Raw genomic sequence first — 19,724 nt, forward strand, 5'->3', positions numbered from 1 at the left:
GTGCGGGGTCTACTCACCTTGTATTCACATTTTTGGAGGTACCTCGAAGCGCTCCGCACGAAATAAAAACAAATCTGGTGAAAAACGTATGTTTGAAACAGTAGGTTTAATAGCTGGAATGATTTTCACTTTTGTTTGATTGCCAGGCATACAGAGTAAAATTACTCTCACTCCTCTCTCCGTATGTGCGATTGGGACGCCCTTCAGAGCCAGTATCGGGTAAAACGGCAAACTTGCCTTCCGATAAAATTCAAAAATGTAACATTAAATTTAAATAACTTGTTTGTCGATAATAAAGCTCAACCTCGTTGTTTTGCTTTGCGTGTGCAACTTGACGACGAAAGGCTAAAGGTACTCAAAAACAAAACTGGGAAACATTTCTGTCTTTTAAATGGTGTCAAAGTTCAAAGTTCAAAGGATTCGCTCTCATAAAGGGTATCGTATGCAAATATGTGGATCACAGAGAGTTTGGAGGCGGAGTACACAACCTGATGTTCAGCCATTGGATGGATAAAAGATGGGCGTGTATGATTCCTGATCCGACTTCACCCTTAAAACAACTCAATTCGCACCATGACTTTCAAACTTCAGTCACGTTCGGGTTAGTGAGATATCGGTTCTTCTCCACAAATCATGTCGGGACGTGGTAAAGGCGGTGGAAAGGCTCGTGCTAAGGCAAAGACTCGTTCTTCCCGTGCTGGACTACAGTTTCCCGTGGGTCGTGTCCACAGACATCTTCGCAAAGGCAACTACGCCAAGCGCGTCGGTGCCGGCGCTCCCGTCTATCTGGCGGCTGTGCTCGAGTACTTGTCTGCAGAGATCCTGGAGCTCGCCGGGAACGCTGCACGAGATAACAAGAAATCGCGCATCATCCCGCGTCATTTGCAGCTCGCCATCCGCAACGATGAGGAGCTGAACAAACTGCTGGGCGGGGTGACGATCGCGCAAGGTGGTGTACTGCCGAACATCCAGGCCGTGCTGCTCCCCAAGAAAAGCAAAGGAAAGTAAACGGCTTCGCCTCACACAAGGCCCAAGAGTTCTTCAGCTCTCCCACAACGGCTCTTTTCAGAGCCACTCAAACCTTTTCGAAAGCAGCATCAGCGATACACGATCCGTGTTTTACACAAAACTTCGCTGTGTATTTTTTTACAAGTTCATTTTTTATTAAACTCAAAAATCAAAACATTTTTACAAACACCGTAAAGATCGTGTAACATCACAAAAATGCATTGTTTACAAAGACCAGTTCCTGAATATAAAACTTTGGTACCGGTGACGGCACCTCGACAAACTACCAAATTTTGAAATCGAATGGTGAGTAGAATTGTGAACTTTATAATATTACAAGACAAACACTCGCAATTATTCGGCATGGATATGCCTTTTGCTTCTTCATGTTCAAAGAAATGTTGAACAGGCCCAAACGAGCTCAGGATAGATGTTGATGGGAAAAACGAGCAAAGGAGGGCGGACGGAGCTTTCCCTCGCAGAGCGGATCACATCGGGCTCGGATTTCAGCCAATGGAGAGGGAAGGGTGAAGTTTCGACCAATGGAAAGAGCTTAAGATGGGGCTTAATTCTGCAGCGAATGGGAGAGTGTTTGAGCCAATAACAAACGTGCAAAATGTGCCAGCCAATAGCGAACGGCGGAAGCGTCGCGCGGTGCAAAAACAAAATCTGGCCGCGCATTTCTCATCTTGTTTCATTCGCATTCGCAGTTCGCTGGTGTTTTGTTTTGTGTTGATCTTTGCCGGTGACGATGGCTCGAACGAAGCAAACCGCCCGTAAATCGACAGGTGGAAAAGCTCCCCGAAAGCAGTTGGCGACTAAGGCGGCACGGAAAAGTGCTCCAGCCACCGGTGGCGTGAAAAAGCCGCATCGTTACCGTCCAGGAACTGTGGCGCTGCGCGAGATCCGACGCTACCAAAAGTCCACGGAGCTGCTCATTCGCAAGCTGCCGTTTCAGCGCCTCGTCCGTGAAATCGCACAGGATTTCAAGACCGATTTGCGATTCCAGAGCTCCGCAGTGATGGCGCTGCAGGAGGCGAGCGAGGCCTACCTCGTTGGGCTGTTTGAGGACACTAATTTGTGCGCGATTCACGCCAAACGTGTCACCATCATGCCCAAGGACATCCAGCTGGCACGACGTATCCGCGGGGAGCGAGCTTAACCCGCTCGTCCAAGGTCTTGTGCACACCTTTCGCACCACAACACCCAACGGCTCTTTTCAGAGCCACAACACCTTTCTTGAAAGTGTAATCGACATTTCCCATAACTGAATGTATCACTGGTTTTGTGTACAATGTGTACACACAGTATATCTGTCGAATGGAAATCCGTTTTGTGAAGCACTTTTGCCTTACTTTTAATGAACACCCCGGGAAGGATCCGTGATGAAACAATATGGTGTCTTCTGCCTGTGTCTCAGGGCAAAAGGGTTCAGGATCGTTCAATGAAACCACATGGCTGACAAGTGATCGTTTTTCGAGTTCATTTGCAATGTTACATGCGAGGGGCTAGTGGGGATGGGAGTTCATATCAAAGTACAGCTCAAGTAATGTCTAATTGTGGATGGTCGAGGACATTGATGAAAATTAACATCTATTACACATAACCTGCCCCTCGGTTATCGACACAACGTTAAGCTTCTAAAAAAAGACTTCAAATATCTGACCGATTCACCTCGTGAAAATCAAAGTAATAAACGGAGCTGTCTCCATTGCATTGCTGGTGCCACAGAATACATGATACAAAGTTCAAGTCCCCTGAAGCTCCTTCCTGAACGAGATGGTGGCTCTGAAAAGAGCCGTTTTGTTGTTGTTGTTGAACTCCACCACCAAAATGTTTAACCACCGAAACCGTAGAGTGTACGGCCCTGGCGCTTCAAAGCGTACACCACATCCATGGCAGTGACGGTCTTGCGCTTGGCGTGCTCCGTGTAGGTAACAGCATCGCGGATCACATTTTCCAGGAACACCTTGAGAACTCCACGGGTTTCCTCGTAGATGAGACCCGAGATGCGCTTTACCCCACCACGACGAGCAAGGCGACGAATAGCAGGCTTTGTGATTCCCTGGATGTTATCACGCAGCACCTTGCGATGACGCTTCGCACCTCCTTTACCGAGACCTTTTCCACCTTTACCACGTCCAGACATGATCACACAGATTGCTTACTAAAACCAAATTAGCAAAACCACGATTATTCGCGTGGCTGTGTGGATGATGGTTGGGCTGAGGCTTTATATTGGTGGAGAGCTCGATGTTATGATTTGTTCTTTGACCTTTGCACTTTGCCTCATACACTTCATAATTTTCTCTCGGACAAAGGGTGCTTAATTGATTTCTACCACGTCCGCGTGTGTGCCCTTTGCCTTTTCACCTCTCTTGCTGCGCATGCGCACGCCGTCCTTTCGTTTTGACAATGTGCACTCGCTCTTGCGGTCCCTTCGCTTTCGCTCAAAGAAACACAGAATCTTGTCAAATGAGGTTTAACTTCGGCAATAATTTCCGGCGATTTCATTCTGAACACAACTGCAGAACTTTGTAAAAATAAACAACAAACGCAAACGACCCCGAAGTTATAAATACGCTTCAAAGGTCTCAAGTAATTGAAGGATTTTTTATTTTTTTTTAATTTTTTTATACTGAATCGAGGCTCGTGAAAGAGCGAACATTTGCTTCACAAACAAATCAAACAGACAAACAAAATATATAAAAAGAGGGAGCAGAAGACAAGATGGGGAGAGAAGGGGAAGCACACAAACACAACATTTGAGAGCAGGGAGATGTATGGGAGGGAGAGGGCTTGGGGGGAGGAGGCGTGGGAAGGGGGTTGGGAGAAGTATAAAACACAAGGACACCAAGGACTTCCAGGACAGAAGTTGGTATTTCAAAAAAGTGGATTGGGGTGAAATTAGCGGGGGAAGAAAAGATCAAGGTTTTGGATGGGGGAAAATAAGAGATGGTGGAGTGGGATTGAAGAGAGTGAGGGAGTTTGTTCCAGAGGCGGGAGAAAAGAGGAATGAAGGAGTGAAGGTGAGCAGAGAGTCTTGATTTTGGCAGTTTAACCATAAGAGGGTTGCAGGCAGATCTTGTGCGACCTGTAGGAATATTTGCGGGACAGAGCCCAGAGAGAGCTGGGGGGGGGGGGGGGCAAGGCCAGAGAGGAGTCGGTAGAAGATGGAAAGACCACCAACCTGCCTGCGGTGAGTGAGTGAGAGACCCTTGGAGTTAGCTTCATCACGGGAGATTCCAATGATTCTGAACGCTTTGGTTTCAACAGCGTGAAGACGAGCTAGGTGTGAGGCAGGAGCACCAGCCCAGAGGGGAGAGCAGTATTCCATTGAGCTGCGAATGAAAGCCTTGTATGTGGTGAGGAGCTCAGGTGTGCCAAGGAAGGACTTCGCACGACGGAGGATGCCCAGTCGGCGACTGGCTTTGGAGGCCAGATTTGAAATGTGGTTTTCCCAGGAAAGATCCTGGCAGATAGTGAGACCCAAAAGCTTGAGTGACAGAACTTCTTGGAGAGGATTATTCAGAAAGTGGATGGGAGGGTTGTCCAGTCGGTCTTTTCGGAGAGACATCGTAAGAGTGTGAGATTTGTCAGGATTGAAAGACATGTTCCACTTGTTTGCCCAGTCTGTGATTTTGTCCAGGTCTGTAGAGAGTGAGGAGGCTGCAGACTGCCGATCTGAGGGATGAAGAGTGGAGCATCAGAGAGTAGAGTCATCAGCAAAGAGATAGAGAGGATTTTCAAGAGAGTCAGAGAGATCAGTGATGAAGACCAGAAAAAGCACAGGGCCCAGAACACTGCCTTGGGGAACTCCAGCCTGAACAGGAAGAGGAGATGAGAGAAACCCATTCAGGGCCACGCGTTGACTACGACGAGAGAGGAAGTCCGCCAGCCATGCGTGGAGATTTCAATGGATACCAAAAGAGGAGAGTTCGGTGAGCAGAGCAGAGTGCCAGACCGTATCGAAGGCACGTGATATGTCAAGGGAGACAGCTCTAATTTCCTGTTTGGCATTGAGGACCTCCATCCATTGTTGAGAAAGCAGAAGCAGCATGTCCAGAGTAGAGTGACCAGGTCTGAAACCAAATTGATGATCAGAGATCAAGCCATTGGAGAAGAGGAAAGATTTCATATCTGAAGCAATGATGGATTCCATGACTTTGCTGATAATTGGGAGAAGGCTGATTGGTCTGTAGTTGCTGGGATCTGTTTTTGCACCTTTTTTGTGCAAAGCGGTGATGTTGGCAGATTTCCAAGCAGATGGCAGATGACATTGAGCAAAAGAGGGTGAAGAGAACAGAGAGAGGGAGTGAAAGAGCGGCAGAGCAGGATTTTAGGACCCATGGGCTGATGCCGTCAGGTCCAGTTGCAGAATCAGAGTCGAGGGTTGACAGAAACTTTTCCACCTTGTCAGGAGGAAAGGACACAGAGTCCAGGAGCAGCTGGGTACGACTGGGTACGGTGGGTACAGAGAGGGATGGGTTTGGGACACAAGATTTTGAGGCAAACACAGAGTTGACGCATTCAGCTTTTTCACGTGCGGAGTCAGCCGTGTGGCCGTTTGAGGTGAGAGAGGGGATGGAGGGGGAACAAACACCAGAAACAGATTTGACCAGACGCGACCAGGATTTGGAAGAGGGAGACAGATAAGAGAGTTCGGTCCTGAGAACGGAGAGATATTGTTTCCTGGCTCTCCTGAGGGTGGACCCACACTTGTTTCGGGCTTTGTGAAAGGAAATGAGATTTCCTTCCGTTGGATTTGCTTTGCAGGAGACGAAAGCAAGTTGTTTCTGGGTTATAGCCTCACCACAAGATTCCGTGTACCATGGACGGGAGGAAGGGTATGACAACTGAAGACGAGATGGGATAAATCTGTGCATGAGAGAGAGGGCAATTTACTTTGGAAGAATTCCCAGGATGAGTTGATGTCAGAGTCGGTAGAGATGGGAGACCAGTCCAGATGATTGATGGCTGCTTGAAGACCGTGCCAGTTGGCCTGAGTGAAATGTCAGACTCGTCGACGCTGAGGAGGCTCTCTGAGAATGGTCAGAGAGATGTCCACTTTAACAAGCACATGATCAGATGAGCCGATTGGAGCAGAAGAAGAGCAGCAGACATTTTCAGGGAAGTTAGTCATAACCAAGTCCAGAAGAGAAGATGCTCCGTTGACTGAGATCCTGGTCGGGAAATTGACAGATTGTGTCAGTCCCAGTGAGTCGCAGAAGTCCTTTGCTGAAGAGCCATGGCTGGTGAGAGAGGTACCCACCCCCAGCCAACTGGCATGGTGACAATTTAAATCAACATATGTGAGGAAGAGAGAGTTGTGATGGGTAGATAGAAGTTGGTCCATATTATCAGACAGCGAGATGTAGATGGAGTTATCACTGTTTGGTGGACGGGACAACACACATATGAACAAAAGGTGGGAGCGAAGGGGAAGCCGTAGCCAAAGGTATTCCTGGGGGTGAGGTGGAGAGAGGGCAGTGCAGGGCGAGTGAGGAAGAGAGTTTTTTTTTATAAAGATAGCAACGATATTTCGATAGATCGATATTTTCATGACAGTTTGGATTTCAACAAAAGTAAAACTGCCCTTTTTGGCGGACATTAACCTCGATGAACCAACGTCCATTATCAATGTCATTTCATTAAGGTTGAAACAATAAATTATCGTGACGTTCAACCAGAAAACAGTTCAACCAGTAAACCTTTCGCTATTATTACGAAGCTTTACTTTAACGCGTGGAAGATCCGTGAACTTGAATATGCTGCATGGAAGACCTTGCGCCTCTCTGGGACGACAGGGGATTGATTGAACCAGTCAAGTAAATGTAAATGAGATATCACAACAGGTTCGTTTACAAAACCTGGATGCAAACAGAACATCACACGAAGCACGACACAAGAATCGGGTCGACGATTTTATTCACGTTTGGATTAAAAAAAAAAACTTTCCAACCATTGCTTACACCTGTGTGCTGTTGGTAAGTGCTAACCAAGTATCTTCACATTTGTGATGGTCCATGCTAAGATGACCTCGACACAAACCTCCAAAAAGGAGTTTTTTCTTGTTTGTTTCATTGCCTTGCAAAGGTGGCTGCAGACAGGTGCACATTTCACCATTAACTCTGTGAGGTTTATGTCGGGTCAAAGAAAATATTTTGCTCGTGAAAATCTTATTCTGAGCACAGAAACCCCTTGGGCGAAGCCCCAGAACATGTTCGAGAAAGCAATGTTCTGTCAAAGCAGATCGTTCACCTGCCGTGTCGGGCCGTGGAATGCGGCGAAAGGTCCAGATATTTGAAAAGATGCTTCTCTCCGTTTGCCAGGTTGTGCTCGTACCTGAAACAACTGTTCGCATTGCGCATGGAGTTATCGTTCATGTGAATAACAAAGCTCAAAGTGATGCAGGAAACACAAACGGAAATGGTGAACGACTCCGAACGCTGACCTTGATTTCTATCACGTCCGCTTCTTCGCTCCGTCACTATAACTGGCGACGTGGCGAAGTGACGCTTTATTTGTGCAACACTGTACTTCGTTTTGGAACTTCGTGTTACTTGTCATACTCTTGTTGGTGCGAAATGTCGGAGTCTGTTCCTGTTTCAGCAGAACTTTCAACTTCGGCCCCGTCTGTCAAGCGAGGGAAGAATAAACCTGGCGCTTCCAAGACCCCGAAGAAGACTGACGGCACCCTTTCGGAAAAGATCATCAAGGTGGTGGGATCGAGCAAGGAGCGAAATGGTACGTCGCTTGTCGCCTTGAAAAAGGCCCTGGGGGCAGATGGCTACAATCTCCATCGGAATTCCGTTCGTATCAATTCGGCTGTGAAGAGCCTCGTTGCAAGTGGAAATCTTGTGCAGACCAAGGGAACGGGCGCTGCCGGCTCTTTCAAACTGAACAAGGAAAAGAGTGCAAAAGTGAAGAAGAGCACCAGTCCCAGAAAAGTTGTGAAGACCACAATCAAGTCTAAAGCGGCCAAGAAAGCGACCAAAAAGCCAGCAGTGAAGAAGGTGGTGCGGAAGGTTTCTCCCAAGAAAGCGAAAAGATCTATCGCCGCTTCTTCGAAGCGATTCAGTAAGTCGCCTGCCAAGGTGAAGAAAAACGTGAAGAAGGTTCTGCCGAAGACCAAGGGAAACACCAAGACGACGAAACCAAAGGCCAAGCTTGCAACCAAGGGGTTGAAGAACAAGAAGGCGACGCTCAAAAAGAAGTGAGCGGAAGAGAAGACGAGAGAGTCGAGGTGAAGTTTCTCTTGTTCCTCCTCGTCTCATTTGCCCAAAACCCACAACGGCTCTTTTCAGAGCCACCCACCTCGTTCACTTGAAAGGAGCTGATCCGATGGTTCATAAAATCACTGGTGGGGCCGGGACACTGCAAACAACAACTGGGGTGCATCCTACGTGCAGACATAATAGATATAACCTTTAGATACAGTATTTCATGAAGTGGTTTGTGAAAGAGCTTTATAAACAGGACCACGAGGTTCAATGACCAATGAATGGCAAGTCACGTGACGAAACATGCAATGTTGTCAACAATAATTATTGCTTTCGCTTTCGAGGAGCTTTTCCACCTGTCGATTTACGGGCGGTTTGCTTCGTACGAGCCATCGTGACCGGCAAAGATCAACACAAAACAAAACAACAGCGAATGAAACAGGATGAGAAATGCGCGGCCAGAGCTTGTTTTTCGCTGAGACGCTTCCGGTGTTTGCTATTGGCTGCAACGATTTGCACGTTTGCTATTGGATGCCACGATTTGCACGTTTGCTATTGGCTGGCACGATTTACACGTTTGCTATTGGCTGCCACGATATGCACGTTTGCTATTGGCTGGCACGATTTGCACGTTTGCTATTGGCTGCAACGATATGCACGTTTGCTATTGGCTGCAACGATATGCACGTTTGCTATTGGCTGCAACGATATGCACGTTTGCTATTGGCTACCATTTACTATTGGCGATCGGAAAATCTCTCGCATTCATGAAGAATTAAGCCCCGCCTCACTCTCTATCCATTGGTTGAAACCCCATTCTCCCCTGTCCATTGGTTGAAATCCGAGCCCGATGTGATCCGCTCCGGGAAGGAAAGCTCCGTCCGCCCTCCCTTGCTCGTTTCTCCCACCAATATCTATCCTGAGCTCGCTTGGGCCTGTTCAGCGCTTCCCTGAACTGAAAGAAGCAAAAGGCAAATCTTTGCCAAATAATTGTGTTTGTCCCGGAAGACAAAAAATTCACTCGTTAATCGATTTCAGAATTGGGTCTTTTGGCAAGGATGGATGGCAATACAAATATTTGATATGATGCAGGAACCACGTTCTTTGTAAATATGTACAACATTTTAATGATTTTGCAGTAACTTGTTCTTTGTAAATTATGCATTTTTGTGATGTTCCTGGAACTGTGCATTATTTGCAAATAATGCAAATTTATATTGCACAGTCGAGTTTCTCACACTTGTGGCTCTTAATTTATTGGATGAATAAAGCACAAGATCAAACGTCCTCCATTGAAGAAAATGCAAAGCAAAGTACAAGTCGCCTGAAGCTCCTTCATGAACGAGTCCTTTACGACTTTGAACGGCAGGCGATGAATTTAAGCAGTTCACGTGCAGAGGTATCGAACAGTTTTGTTTACAAGATCTGGATGCAAACGATACATCACACGATGCAAGCTCGACGATTGTGACGTTTCAAGTTTGGATAAAAAACCTTGTAAGCATTGCTTATTATTAACCTTATTAGTAAGTACCTGTTGGTAAACAAGTATTTTCACATTCAAGCTGTTTCATGGAAAATTGACTTCCACACGAGTCTTGGAAAAGCCGTGTTTTTCCTCTTTTCTTGCCTGATTTTCAAATGCGGCTGCAGACAGATGCACAGTTCACCATTAACTTTTTAACGTTGAGGTCATTTCCAAGTAGAGATTTAACTCGTGAAAAACAGAGCCTGAGTGAAGAAGCACCTTGGGCGAAGCCCGAGAACGTGTCCGAGTAAGCAATGTTCTGCCAAAGAAGCTCTTACCTCTGCAATGTCGACCCGTGTGAATATATAATTAAATATGTAGAGAAACAAAATGTGTTTCTCGCCGTGCGCAATGCGCAAGGAGTTATCGTTCATGTGAATAACAGAGCTGAAAGTGATGTGAGAAATACAAACGGATGCGAGGAACACCTCCATAGTTTTCCGAGCGCCGACGTTGATTTCTACCACGTCCGCTCCTTCCTCCACGCCATCACTTTTACATCGAACTGTTAAAATTCTATAATTCATGTGTGTTTGCAATATTATTACAATATGTGTATTATGTTGGGGTTCGAGGAATCGACTCCGAAGGCAATTTAAACCAACATACAGGTCACGTCGTTAGTTATACTAATAGTATAAGACCAGAGTAGTCCCATCCCTTTGTGTCGTAGGTTGATTGTGCTGGAATGCGTTGGTGAGGGTTAGGGAGGTTTACCCCTTTTTCTCCCCATTACCTTGGGGTAATTGTGCACTGCGTACGGGCTCCGTGGTGTGCGATGTGCAACACGTGCGCTGGCTCATTAGCATATCGCGCCAAAAGCTACTTTGAATCGCGCGCCAAGACTAAACTTCCACCTTGCTTAACTCCACCACAATCTTCTTTTAAAATCCACAATTATTACACAATCCTTAATATTTATTGGTGCCCATTTATATTTCCCTTTGGTTTTTATTTCACGTTCGATTACATTGCATCAAATTTATTAGGCATGCTGTTTATCGCTCCAAGACCGCAAAACACCACCAAAACGATCACTTTTTAAGTTATGTACTTATACCTAAAAATGTATACTTGTAAAAAACGTCGATTCATACATTGTGTTTGCAACTCTGTCATGTTGAACTGCAGCTTTGCAAGTGAAATTCTGACATTTTGCTCGATCGATTCTGCACATTTCGCTGATTTCCTGCTGGATTTTCACTTTTATCGAACACCATTTAAACGTAACTCATTGTGGTTGTTGCTGTTTTTGTGCCGTGTTGAAATTCGTGAACAATTCGACTGTTCTCTTTAGGGACTACTTATCTGCGGGGTCCACTCACCTTGTATTTAATTTTTTAGAGGTCCCTCGAGGCGCTCCGCACGAAATGAAAACAAATCTGGTGAAAACGGATGTTTGAAACAGCAAGTTTAATAGCTGGAATGATTTTCAATTTTGTTTGATTGCCAGGCAGGCAGACAGAGTAAAATTATCCTCTCACTCCTCTCTGTGCATGTGCGATTGGGCCGCATTCAGAGCCAGTATCGGGTAAAACGGCAAACTTGCCTTCGGATTCAAATTCAAAAATGTAACATTCAATTTAAATAACTTGTTTGTCAATAAAGCAATTGCTCAACCTCGTTATTTCGCATTGCGTGTGCAACTTAACTACTGAAGCCGAAATCGAAAGGAACTTGAAAAGAAACCTGTGAACCATTTCTGGTTGTAAAATGGGTGCAAAGTGCAAAGTGCAAAGTGAAAAGTGCAAAGTGCAAAGTGAAAAGTGCAAAGTGCAAAGGATTTTGTGTTCCAAAGGGTATCATATGCAAATATTTGGATCACAGAGAGTTTGGAGGCGGAGTTCCAAACAACTTCATGTTCAGCCATTGGATGGATAAAAGGTGGGCGTGTGTGATTCTTCATCCGACTTCACCCTTAAAAGAACTCAATTCGCATCATGACATTCACTATAAGATTACTTAAAAATCTGTTAGTCTCTGCAAATCATGTCGGGACGTGGTAAAGGCAGTGGAAAAGCTCGTGCTAAGGCTAAAACTCGTTCTTCCCGTGCTGGGCTGCAGTTTCCCGTGGGTCGTGTCCACAGACATCTTCGCAAAGGCAACTACGCCGAGCGTATCGGTGCCGGTGCTCCCGTCTATCTGGCGGCTGTGCTTGAGTACTTGTCTGCAGAGATCCTGGAGCTCGCCGGGAACGCTGCACGAGATAACAAGAAATCGCGCATCATCCCGCGTCATTTGCAGCTCGCCATCCGCAACGATGAGGAGCTGAACAAACTGCTGGGCGGGGTGACGATCGCGCAAGGTGGTGTACTGCCGAACATCCAGGCCGTGCTGCTCCCCAAGAAAAGCCAGGGCAAGTAAACGGCTCCGCCTCACAAGAGTTCTTCAGCTCTCACACAACGGCTCTTTTCAGAGCCACTCAAGCCTTTCCGAAAGCAGTTTCAACGATACACGATCCGTGTTTTACACAAAACTCTGCTGTGTGTTGAAAAACTTTTCACGGTACTTGTTTCTTTTCCACTTCAAAAGCACATGCAGAACGTCTAATAATTATGACTTTGCATATTTACTGCACATACATCTTGTCATTGCAGAAACCCCAATCATTGTCCGTCTTGTGGCGTAGATTTTATCGTATTTTGACGACACAGAGAGTAGCAGGATAGTTTGATATAAAAGCGTGAGTGGATTCAAGGGGAGACGACAATTGGGTGAACAAGCTGCAAACAAACAGTGAAAGAGCAAGAAGGGGAAGGTTGGAACAGAAAACGAACAAAGCAATGAGCAAAGCAAAAGTGGTTACAAAAGAGGTAAGGGGGGGGGGGGGGGGGGTTGAGACTCACAATGACTTATAAAAAAAAAATGATGCTTTGGGTCACAAAAGGTACCTCTGCATTGGCATTTTCCATTCTTTATTAACTGTTAAAGTTCTGAACAAAAATTAATTCTGACAGATTTGCATTCACAAACAAGGGGATGTTTATGGGTTCTGGAAGCGCCAGTTTTATTATTGTCTCGTTTAAGAAACGAGGTCGAAAGTGCTGTCGGAAGAGGAACAGTCCGCCATTTCACACCGAAAAGCGTGAGAAGGAAGACGAGAATCCAAAAACAAATGCAATATTGTACAAACAACGCGTCTCGCCTCGCCGCCTCTGTCATCGTGACGGGAGAAGCGGACGTGGTAGAAATCAACGTCGGCGTTCGGAAACGCTCAGAGGTGTTCTTTTGTTTCCGTTTGTTTCTCGCTTCACTTTGAGCTGAATAATTAACGTAAATGATACATCCATGCGTAATGCGCACAGCATTTTCAGGTACCGACACATGCTGGTAAAAGGCGAGAAGCACATTTTCAATCCTCTGCACTTTTCACCATCGATCATCTTCCACGGACCGACACTGCAGATGGAAGAGCTGCTTTGACACAACATTGCTTACTCGGTCGGATACGTTCTCGGGCTTCTCCCAAGGAGCTTCGTGACTCAGGCTCAGTTTTTCACGAGGTAAATCTATTCTTGGACCAAACTGAAACGTTAAAATTTTCATTGTGAAATGTGCACCTGTCTGTAGCCATCTTTGCAAAACAGTCAAGCAAACAAGAAGAAAAATTAGCTTTTCTGAGGCTCATGTTGAGGCCACCTGAGCATGGACCAGCATGAGAGTGAAAATACTCGATCATAAACAGCACACTGCTCGAATCAATGCTTTGAAGGTTTTCTTTTTAATCCGAACGTCACAGACATCGAGCTTGTATCGTGCTTCGTGTGATGTGCCGATTCCATCTCCCCTTGCAAACGAAACTGTTGCGATGTCTCATTCACAATGGACTGCTCAAATGCATCACCTGCAGTCCATCACCTGTCGCAAATGGTAATATCGAGTTCCCACCAATAGAAAGCCTCGGTATCAATACCAAAAATACACACGAATGCTCGTTTCGTTTATTCACCTTTGGATTCAACTGCTGTCATGTCTGGACGTGGTAAAGGTGGAAAGGGTCTCGGTAAAGGAGGTGCGAAACGTTATCGCAAGGTACTGCGTCATAACATCCAGGGAATCACAAAGCCTGCTATTCGTCGCCTTGCTCGTCGTGGTGGGGTAAAGCGCATCTCGGGTCTCATCTATGAGGAAACCCGTGGAGTTCTCAAGGTGTTCCTGGAAAATGTTATCCGCGATGCTGTTACCTACACGGAGCACGCCAAGCGCAAGACCGTTACTGCCATGGATGTGGTGTACGCTTTGAAGCGCCAGGGCCGTACGCTCTACGGTTTCGGTGGTTATTAACAGCTACAACAACAAAACGGCTCTTTTCAGAACCACCAACGTGTTCATGAAGGAGCTTCAGGCGACTTGAACTTTGTATTATCTATTCTTTGGCACCAGAAATGCAATGTTGATAGCAGGGCTTATATTATTATTTTGGGTTTAAGATGAACGGGTCAAATAATGCTATTTTGCGGTTAAAATAAAAAAGTGTATTTTAACATGAATCACCTTACAAGTGACATTACACATGGTCCCCAACAATAATTGTCAATCCTGTGCAGGTTTCATTGAAACATTGTGAAACGCCATCCCCTGAAGACAGCCAACCTCCACCGTCTTATTCAACGTTTCCGTCAACGTCTTCAAAAAAAGGGAATCACAAAACGTATTTCCCTCCGACCTGTATACACACAAAAGGTAGTGATAGGTGGCGACTTCGGTGAAAGGTCGATTACACTTTCAAGAAATGTGTTGTGGCTCTGAAAAGAGCCGTTGGGTGGTGTGGTACGGAAGCTGTGCACAAGACCTTGGACGAGCGGGTTAAGCTCGCTCCCCGCGGATACGTCGTGCCAGCTGGATATCCTTGGGCATGATGGTGACACGTTTGGCGTGAATCGCGCACAAATTAGTGTCCTCAAACAGACCAACGAGGTAGGCCTCGCTCGCCTCCTGCAGCGCCATCACTGCGGAGCTCTGGAATCGCAAATCGGTCTTGAAATCCTGTGCGATTTCACGGACGAGGCGCTGAAACGGCAGCTTGCGAATGAGCAGCTCCGTGGACTTTTGGTAGCGCCGGATCTCGCGCAGCGCCACAGTTCCTGGACGGTAACGATGCGGCTTTTTCACGCCACCGGTGGCTGGAGCACTTTTCCGCGCCGCCTTTGTCGCCAACTGCTTTCGGGGAGCTTTTCCACCAGTCGATTTACGGGCGGTCTGCTTTGTACGAGCCATCGTGACAATAACGCAAAATTGAAAAACAACTTTTTCACCAAACGCCAGCAAATGAAATGAAAACAGCACTCTGCGCTTTTATTTATGTCGGGGGATGCTTGTGTCGTTCCTATTGGCTGCCACAATTTGCACGTTTGCTATTGGCTGCCAGGATATTTACGTTTGCTCTTGGTTGCCACGATTTGCCAGTTTGCTATTGGCTGTCATGATTTGCACGTTTGCTATTGGCTCTCATTTACTATTGGCGACCTCAAAAGCTTTCCAATTCGCTGCAAAATTAAGCCCCACCTCACGCACTATCCATTGGTCGAAACCCCATTCTCCCCTCTCCATTGGCTGAAATCCGAGCCCAATGTGATCCGCTCGGCGAAGGAAAGCTTCGTCCGCCCTCCCTTTCTCGTTTCTCCCATCAATATCTATCCTGAGCTCGTTTGGGCCTGTTCAGCATTTCCCTGAAATAAAATAAGCAAAAGGCAAATCTTTGCCAAATAAATGTCAGTTTGTCCCGTAAGACAAAAAAATCATTCATTAATCGATTTCAGAATTGGGTCTTTTGGCAAGGGGAACTTCGTGATATGAATTTTTTTGAGATTGGTGGAACTGAACATTATTTGCAAATAATGCAAATTTATATTGTACAGTCGAGTTTCTCACACTTGTGGCTCTCAATTTATTGGATGAATAAAGCACAAGATCAACTATCCTCTATTAAAGAATACATAAAGCAGAGTTCAAGACGCCTGAAGGTCATTCATGAACGAGTTGGTGGCTCTGAAAAGAGCCGTTTTGTTGTTGTAGCTTTTGATGAGCACCACCACCAAAATGTTGAAGGACCGAAACCGTAGAGTGTGCGGCCCTGGCGCTTCAAAGCGTACACCACATCCATGGCAGTAACGGTCTTTCGCTTGGTGTGCTCGGTGTAGGTAACAGCATCGCGGATCACATTTTCCAGGAACACCTTGAGAACTCCCCGGGTTTCCTCGTAGATGAGACCCGAGATGCGCTTTACCCCACGACGACGAGCAAGGCGACGAATAGCAGGCTTTGTGATTCCCTGGATGTTACCACGCAGTACCTTGCGATGATGTTTGTCACCTCCTTTGCCGAGACTTTTTCCACCTTTACCACGTCCAGACATGACACCAATGTTTGATTAAAGCAAAAGATGTAATGTGATGTAATGTGATGATGAAATGTGAAAAAATGTAACGTGATGATGTTATGTAAAAGAAAAAAAATGTAACGGAAAGCAAGCGCCTCCATTGCAGGACGAGCTGCCATTTTGTACTTGAAGAGGCTGTCCGCTTGGTGCATCTTGTTTTGCCGTTGGGATTTCCATCTCGACCTCATCGTGTTGATTGACGTTGGTTTTCCTATCGGCTCAGTTCCCATATCGACCTCTCACCTCGTCACTCCTCACCCGCAGCCGCGCTAATACCTGCCTGTTGTTTTGCCATTCTGTGCGATTTCGACCTTCACTGCGTTGGGTTTCGTGCACGGACTTTGGGGAATGGTGTATCCACTCACGTTTGGTGTATCGTGAGTTTATTGCTTTGAGAGCATTGGGGAATGATGGTACCATCATATGTATTGTTCAGTTCATGCAAGTGACATTTTCATTGTACTCTCTTTCATAGTGTCATTATTGTGCATGTGAGTTCTTTATACAATTTCTTGTTTGTTCTGCAATCGCATTGGTGTGGTTTTATTATGGTTTATTAGAACTCTCAAAATAACAAATCTGTCTGCCGTGTTCCCACTCCAGACTGAGGTTCACCGTAATCAGGGTTTGGGGAGGTAATACGTAACATTAGCACGAACCTTTCCACCACCTTTACCACGTCCTGACATGATTTGTGGAGGGGAATACAGAATCAGAGAACCTTCACTGTTTGTCAGGTCAATACCGATTGGTGGGGGAATTGTGTCCTTTTGAGGTGGAATTCGGATCAAGAATGATACACGCCCATTTTCAATACATCCAATGGCTGAGCATTATATTATGTTCTCCGCCTCAAACCCTCTGTGATCCACATATTTGCATATGAACCCTTTATAAGAGGGAATCGCTCACACACTTATTCTTATTCTTATTCTTTCTCTGCAGTTTCATGCTTGGTTGTTTTGCTCTCTATTTTCTTTTCTCTACTCGTCAGTCGTCATGCCTGCGGATCATCCCAAGCAAGAGGCAGCAAAGAAGGGTTCGAAGAAAGCCGTTTCTAAAGCGACTCGGAAGGGTCCCGGTAAACGGCGTCATCGCAGAAAGGAAAGCTACGCCATTTACATCTACAAGGTGCTGAAACAAGTTCACCCCGATACGGGTGTTTCTTCCAAAGCGATGAGCATCATGAATTCCTTCGTTAACGACATCTTTGAGCGCATCGCATCCGAAGCATCTCGTCTGGCGCATTACAACAAGCGCTCCACCATCACATCGCGGGAGATCCAGACGGCAGTGCGTCTGCTCCTTCCCGGGGAGTTGGCCAAGCACGCCGTGTCCGAAGGTACAAAGGCCGTGACCAAGTACACCAGCTCCAAGTGAGCTCGGACTCGTTTCTCTAGTTCATCCCCAAACGGCTCTTTTCAGAGCCACTCAATGTTTCTTTAATGGAGTGCAACTTTTGCTTCTCGTGTCCTTCCTTGGTGAAAGAACCACTTGATGTTATCTTTAACTAGAAATGTGGTTCATATTAATGTGTAGATCAGGTAATCATCAGCATTATACTGAAGTAAAGAGTAGTCCTGTTAAAACTTCCTATTATTGCGTGGATCGGGTTGGTATTTGTCATGACTTGGGACATAATTGATTGTGAGGTGGGTATGTATGTTGGGGAGTCAGGATCAAATTTGATGAGAGGACCAACGTTTGTCCAACCTGCTCCTATCGATATTATAAAAGGATCCGTGTCTGTTTGTCTGTCGTGATATAACTTGAGAACGGATTAACAGATTTCAATAAGTCCAACTAAGGTGGATTCGCGTAACTCCTGGGAGTTAGTGACTTTTAAGCCTCTAATAAATCTTTCAGACTTCAATATCTGACCGTTTCACCCCGTGAAAATCAAAGTAATAAACAGCTGTCTCAATTGCATTTCTGGTGCCACAGAATACATGATACAAAGTTCAAGACGCCTGAAGCTCTTTCAGGAACGAGGTGGTGGCTCTGAAGAGAGCCATTTTGTTGTTGTAGCTGTTGATGAACATCACCACCAAAATGTTTAACCACCGAAACCGTAGAGTGTGCGGCCTTGGCGTTTCAAAGCGTACACCACATCCATGGCAGTAACGGTCTTTCGCTTGGCGTGCTCCGTGTAGGTAACAGCATCGCGGATAACATTTTCCAGGAACACCTTGATAACTCCACGGGTTTCCTCGTAGATGAGACCCGAGATGCGCTTTACCCCACCACGACGAGCAAGGCGACGAATAGCAGGCTTTGTGATTCCCTGGATGTTATCACGCAGTACCTTGCGATGACGTTTAGCACCTCCTTTACCGAGACCCTTTCCACCTTTACCACGTCCAGACATAACACCAACGTTTGATTCGAAAACCAATTGAGCAAAACGACAAACGTTCGTGTCTCGGTTTGGATGGTGGTGGTACTGAGGCTTCATATTGGTGGATAGCTCGATGTGACTATTTGTTCTTCCCTTTGCACTTTGCCTCATACGCTTCATTATTTTCTCGAAGGTGAATGGTGCTTCCTTGATTGATTTCTACCACGTCCGCGCTTGTGCTCTTTACCTTTTCACCTCTTGCTGCGCATGCGCACGTTGTCCTTGCGCTTTGACAATGTGCAACTGCACTCGCTCTTCCGATCCCTTTAGTGGGGTGCCATAGTGAAAATATCGTTGCACGGTGGACTCACAACACCCAAATTGATCGGCTCAGAAAGAACCAACTATTTGGGTGTTTTTTTTGCATCCTTATGTCTTACCATACCTGTCGTAAACTTTTGGTCCTCTTTGCTTTTTCTGTGAATTACTACTTGTGTGATCACGGTGACTGGCAACGAATTGAAGACTAAGATACGTGCCGTACGGCAGAATGAGCCCACGATAAGATAGTGAAAAATGCTAAATTTGAATAGACAGACTAAGCTCGCTTATATTCCAGGGAATGTATTGTTTGAACATGGTCTTAAATCACATTTGAGACCGGGCACCCCTGCATTTATCCCCTAAATGTTATGTTTTGTTTTCATTTGTTTTTTTTTGTTTTTCGGGGTTGTTTTTTTGTTTACCCATTTGAGTAATGACATCACTGCAACATAGTTAGTCAGCTTAAAAATGCTTATACGTCAATTACCTGTTTCTTGAAATATTAAATTAATGACAAAATCTCTGCACAGTACTTCACAACCTTATTTTATACATTAATTTGCTCTAATATCTTGTCTATTGTGACGTCAATACGACGTCATTAAATACACTTCCTGTCATCAGATTTTTTGGAGCTTGCCCTCTTTTTGATCCTGATACATTGGCAAAGCTTTGGTTAAAAAAAAAATTGTGCTTTTGTTCACAATGTAACGGTCCTTGGCATTTTTGTTAATAAGGTACCTCACTACTTCGCTTTCTCTCAAAGAAACAGAATCTTGTCAAATGAGGTTTAAGTTTGGCAGTAATTTACGACGATTTCATTCTGAACACAACTGCAGAACTTTGTCAAAATAAACAACAAACACAAACGACCCTGAAGTTATAAATACGCTTCGAAGGTATCAAATAATCGTAGGATCGATA

General features: G+C 45.6%; 9 protein-coding genes across 9 annotated transcripts; 5 read left to right on the forward strand and 4 right to left on the reverse strand.

Moving 5' to 3' along the window:
* Positions 1–122: 122 nt before the first annotated feature.
* LOC137424871 (histone H2A-like) lies at positions 123–1,085 on the forward strand. The gene has a single exon (XM_068112739.2). It carries the CDS (start codon positions 634–636, stop codon positions 1,006–1,008), a length of 375 nt encoding a protein of 124 aa, XP_067968840.1. The 5' UTR covers positions 123–633; the 3' UTR covers positions 1,009–1,085.
* Positions 1,086–1,163: 78 nt separating this feature from the next.
* On the forward strand, positions 1,164–2,569 carry LOC137426169 (histone H3). Its single transcript, XM_078776040.1, has one exon. The coding sequence runs from the start codon at positions 1,760–1,762 to the stop codon at positions 2,168–2,170; it is 411 nt and encodes a 136-aa protein (XP_078632166.1). The 5' UTR covers positions 1,164–1,759; the 3' UTR covers positions 2,171–2,569.
* Positions 2,570–2,646: 77 nt separating this feature from the next.
* LOC137426180 (histone H4) lies at positions 2,647–3,204 on the reverse strand. The gene has a single exon (XM_068114870.2). It carries the CDS (start codon positions 3,155–3,157, stop codon positions 2,846–2,848), a length of 312 nt encoding a protein of 103 aa, XP_067970971.1. The 5' UTR covers positions 3,158–3,204; the 3' UTR covers positions 2,647–2,845.
* Positions 3,205–7,289: 4,085 nt separating this feature from the next.
* On the forward strand, positions 7,290–8,368 carry LOC137425753 (uncharacterized). Its single transcript, XM_068114484.2, has one exon. It carries the CDS (start codon positions 7,290–7,292, stop codon positions 8,226–8,228), a length of 939 nt encoding a protein of 312 aa, XP_067970585.2. The 3' UTR covers positions 8,229–8,368.
* A 2,678-nt stretch (positions 8,369–11,046) lies between these two features.
* Positions 11,047–12,336, forward strand: LOC137424867 (histone H2A-like). The gene has a single exon (XM_068112735.2). The coding sequence runs from the start codon at positions 11,749–11,751 to the stop codon at positions 12,121–12,123; it is 375 nt and encodes a 124-aa protein (XP_067968836.1). The 5' UTR covers positions 11,047–11,748; the 3' UTR covers positions 12,124–12,336.
* Positions 12,337–14,147: 1,811 nt separating this feature from the next.
* On the reverse strand, positions 14,148–15,727 carry LOC137426181 (histone H3). The gene has a single exon (XM_078776041.1). It carries the CDS (start codon positions 14,974–14,976, stop codon positions 14,566–14,568), a length of 411 nt encoding a protein of 136 aa, XP_078632167.1. The 5' UTR covers positions 14,977–15,727; the 3' UTR covers positions 14,148–14,565.
* Positions 15,728–16,114, reverse strand: LOC144891619 (histone H4-like). Its single transcript, XM_078775255.1, has one exon. The coding sequence runs from the start codon at positions 16,112–16,114 to the stop codon at positions 15,728–15,730; it is 387 nt and encodes a 128-aa protein (XP_078631381.1).
* Positions 16,115–17,090: 976 nt separating this feature from the next.
* Positions 17,091–17,584, forward strand: LOC144891760 (histone H2B 1/2-like). Its single transcript, XM_078776045.1, has one exon. The coding sequence runs from the start codon at positions 17,138–17,140 to the stop codon at positions 17,516–17,518; it is 381 nt and encodes a 126-aa protein (XP_078632171.1). The 5' UTR covers positions 17,091–17,137; the 3' UTR covers positions 17,519–17,584.
* A 484-nt stretch (positions 17,585–18,068) lies between these two features.
* Positions 18,069–19,633, reverse strand: LOC137424854 (histone H4-like). The gene has a single exon (XM_078776036.1). It carries the CDS (start codon positions 18,654–18,656, stop codon positions 18,195–18,197), a length of 462 nt encoding a protein of 153 aa, XP_078632162.1. The 5' UTR covers positions 18,657–19,633; the 3' UTR covers positions 18,069–18,194.
* Between the last annotated feature and the right edge of the window lie 91 nt (positions 19,634–19,724).

Source organism: Myxine glutinosa, chromosome 4 (assembly GCF_964187855.1).
Source record: "Myxine glutinosa chromosome 4, kmMyxGlut1.1, whole genome shotgun sequence".
Taxonomy (NCBI): Eukaryota; Metazoa; Chordata; class Myxini; order Myxiniformes; family Myxinidae; genus Myxine; species Myxine glutinosa.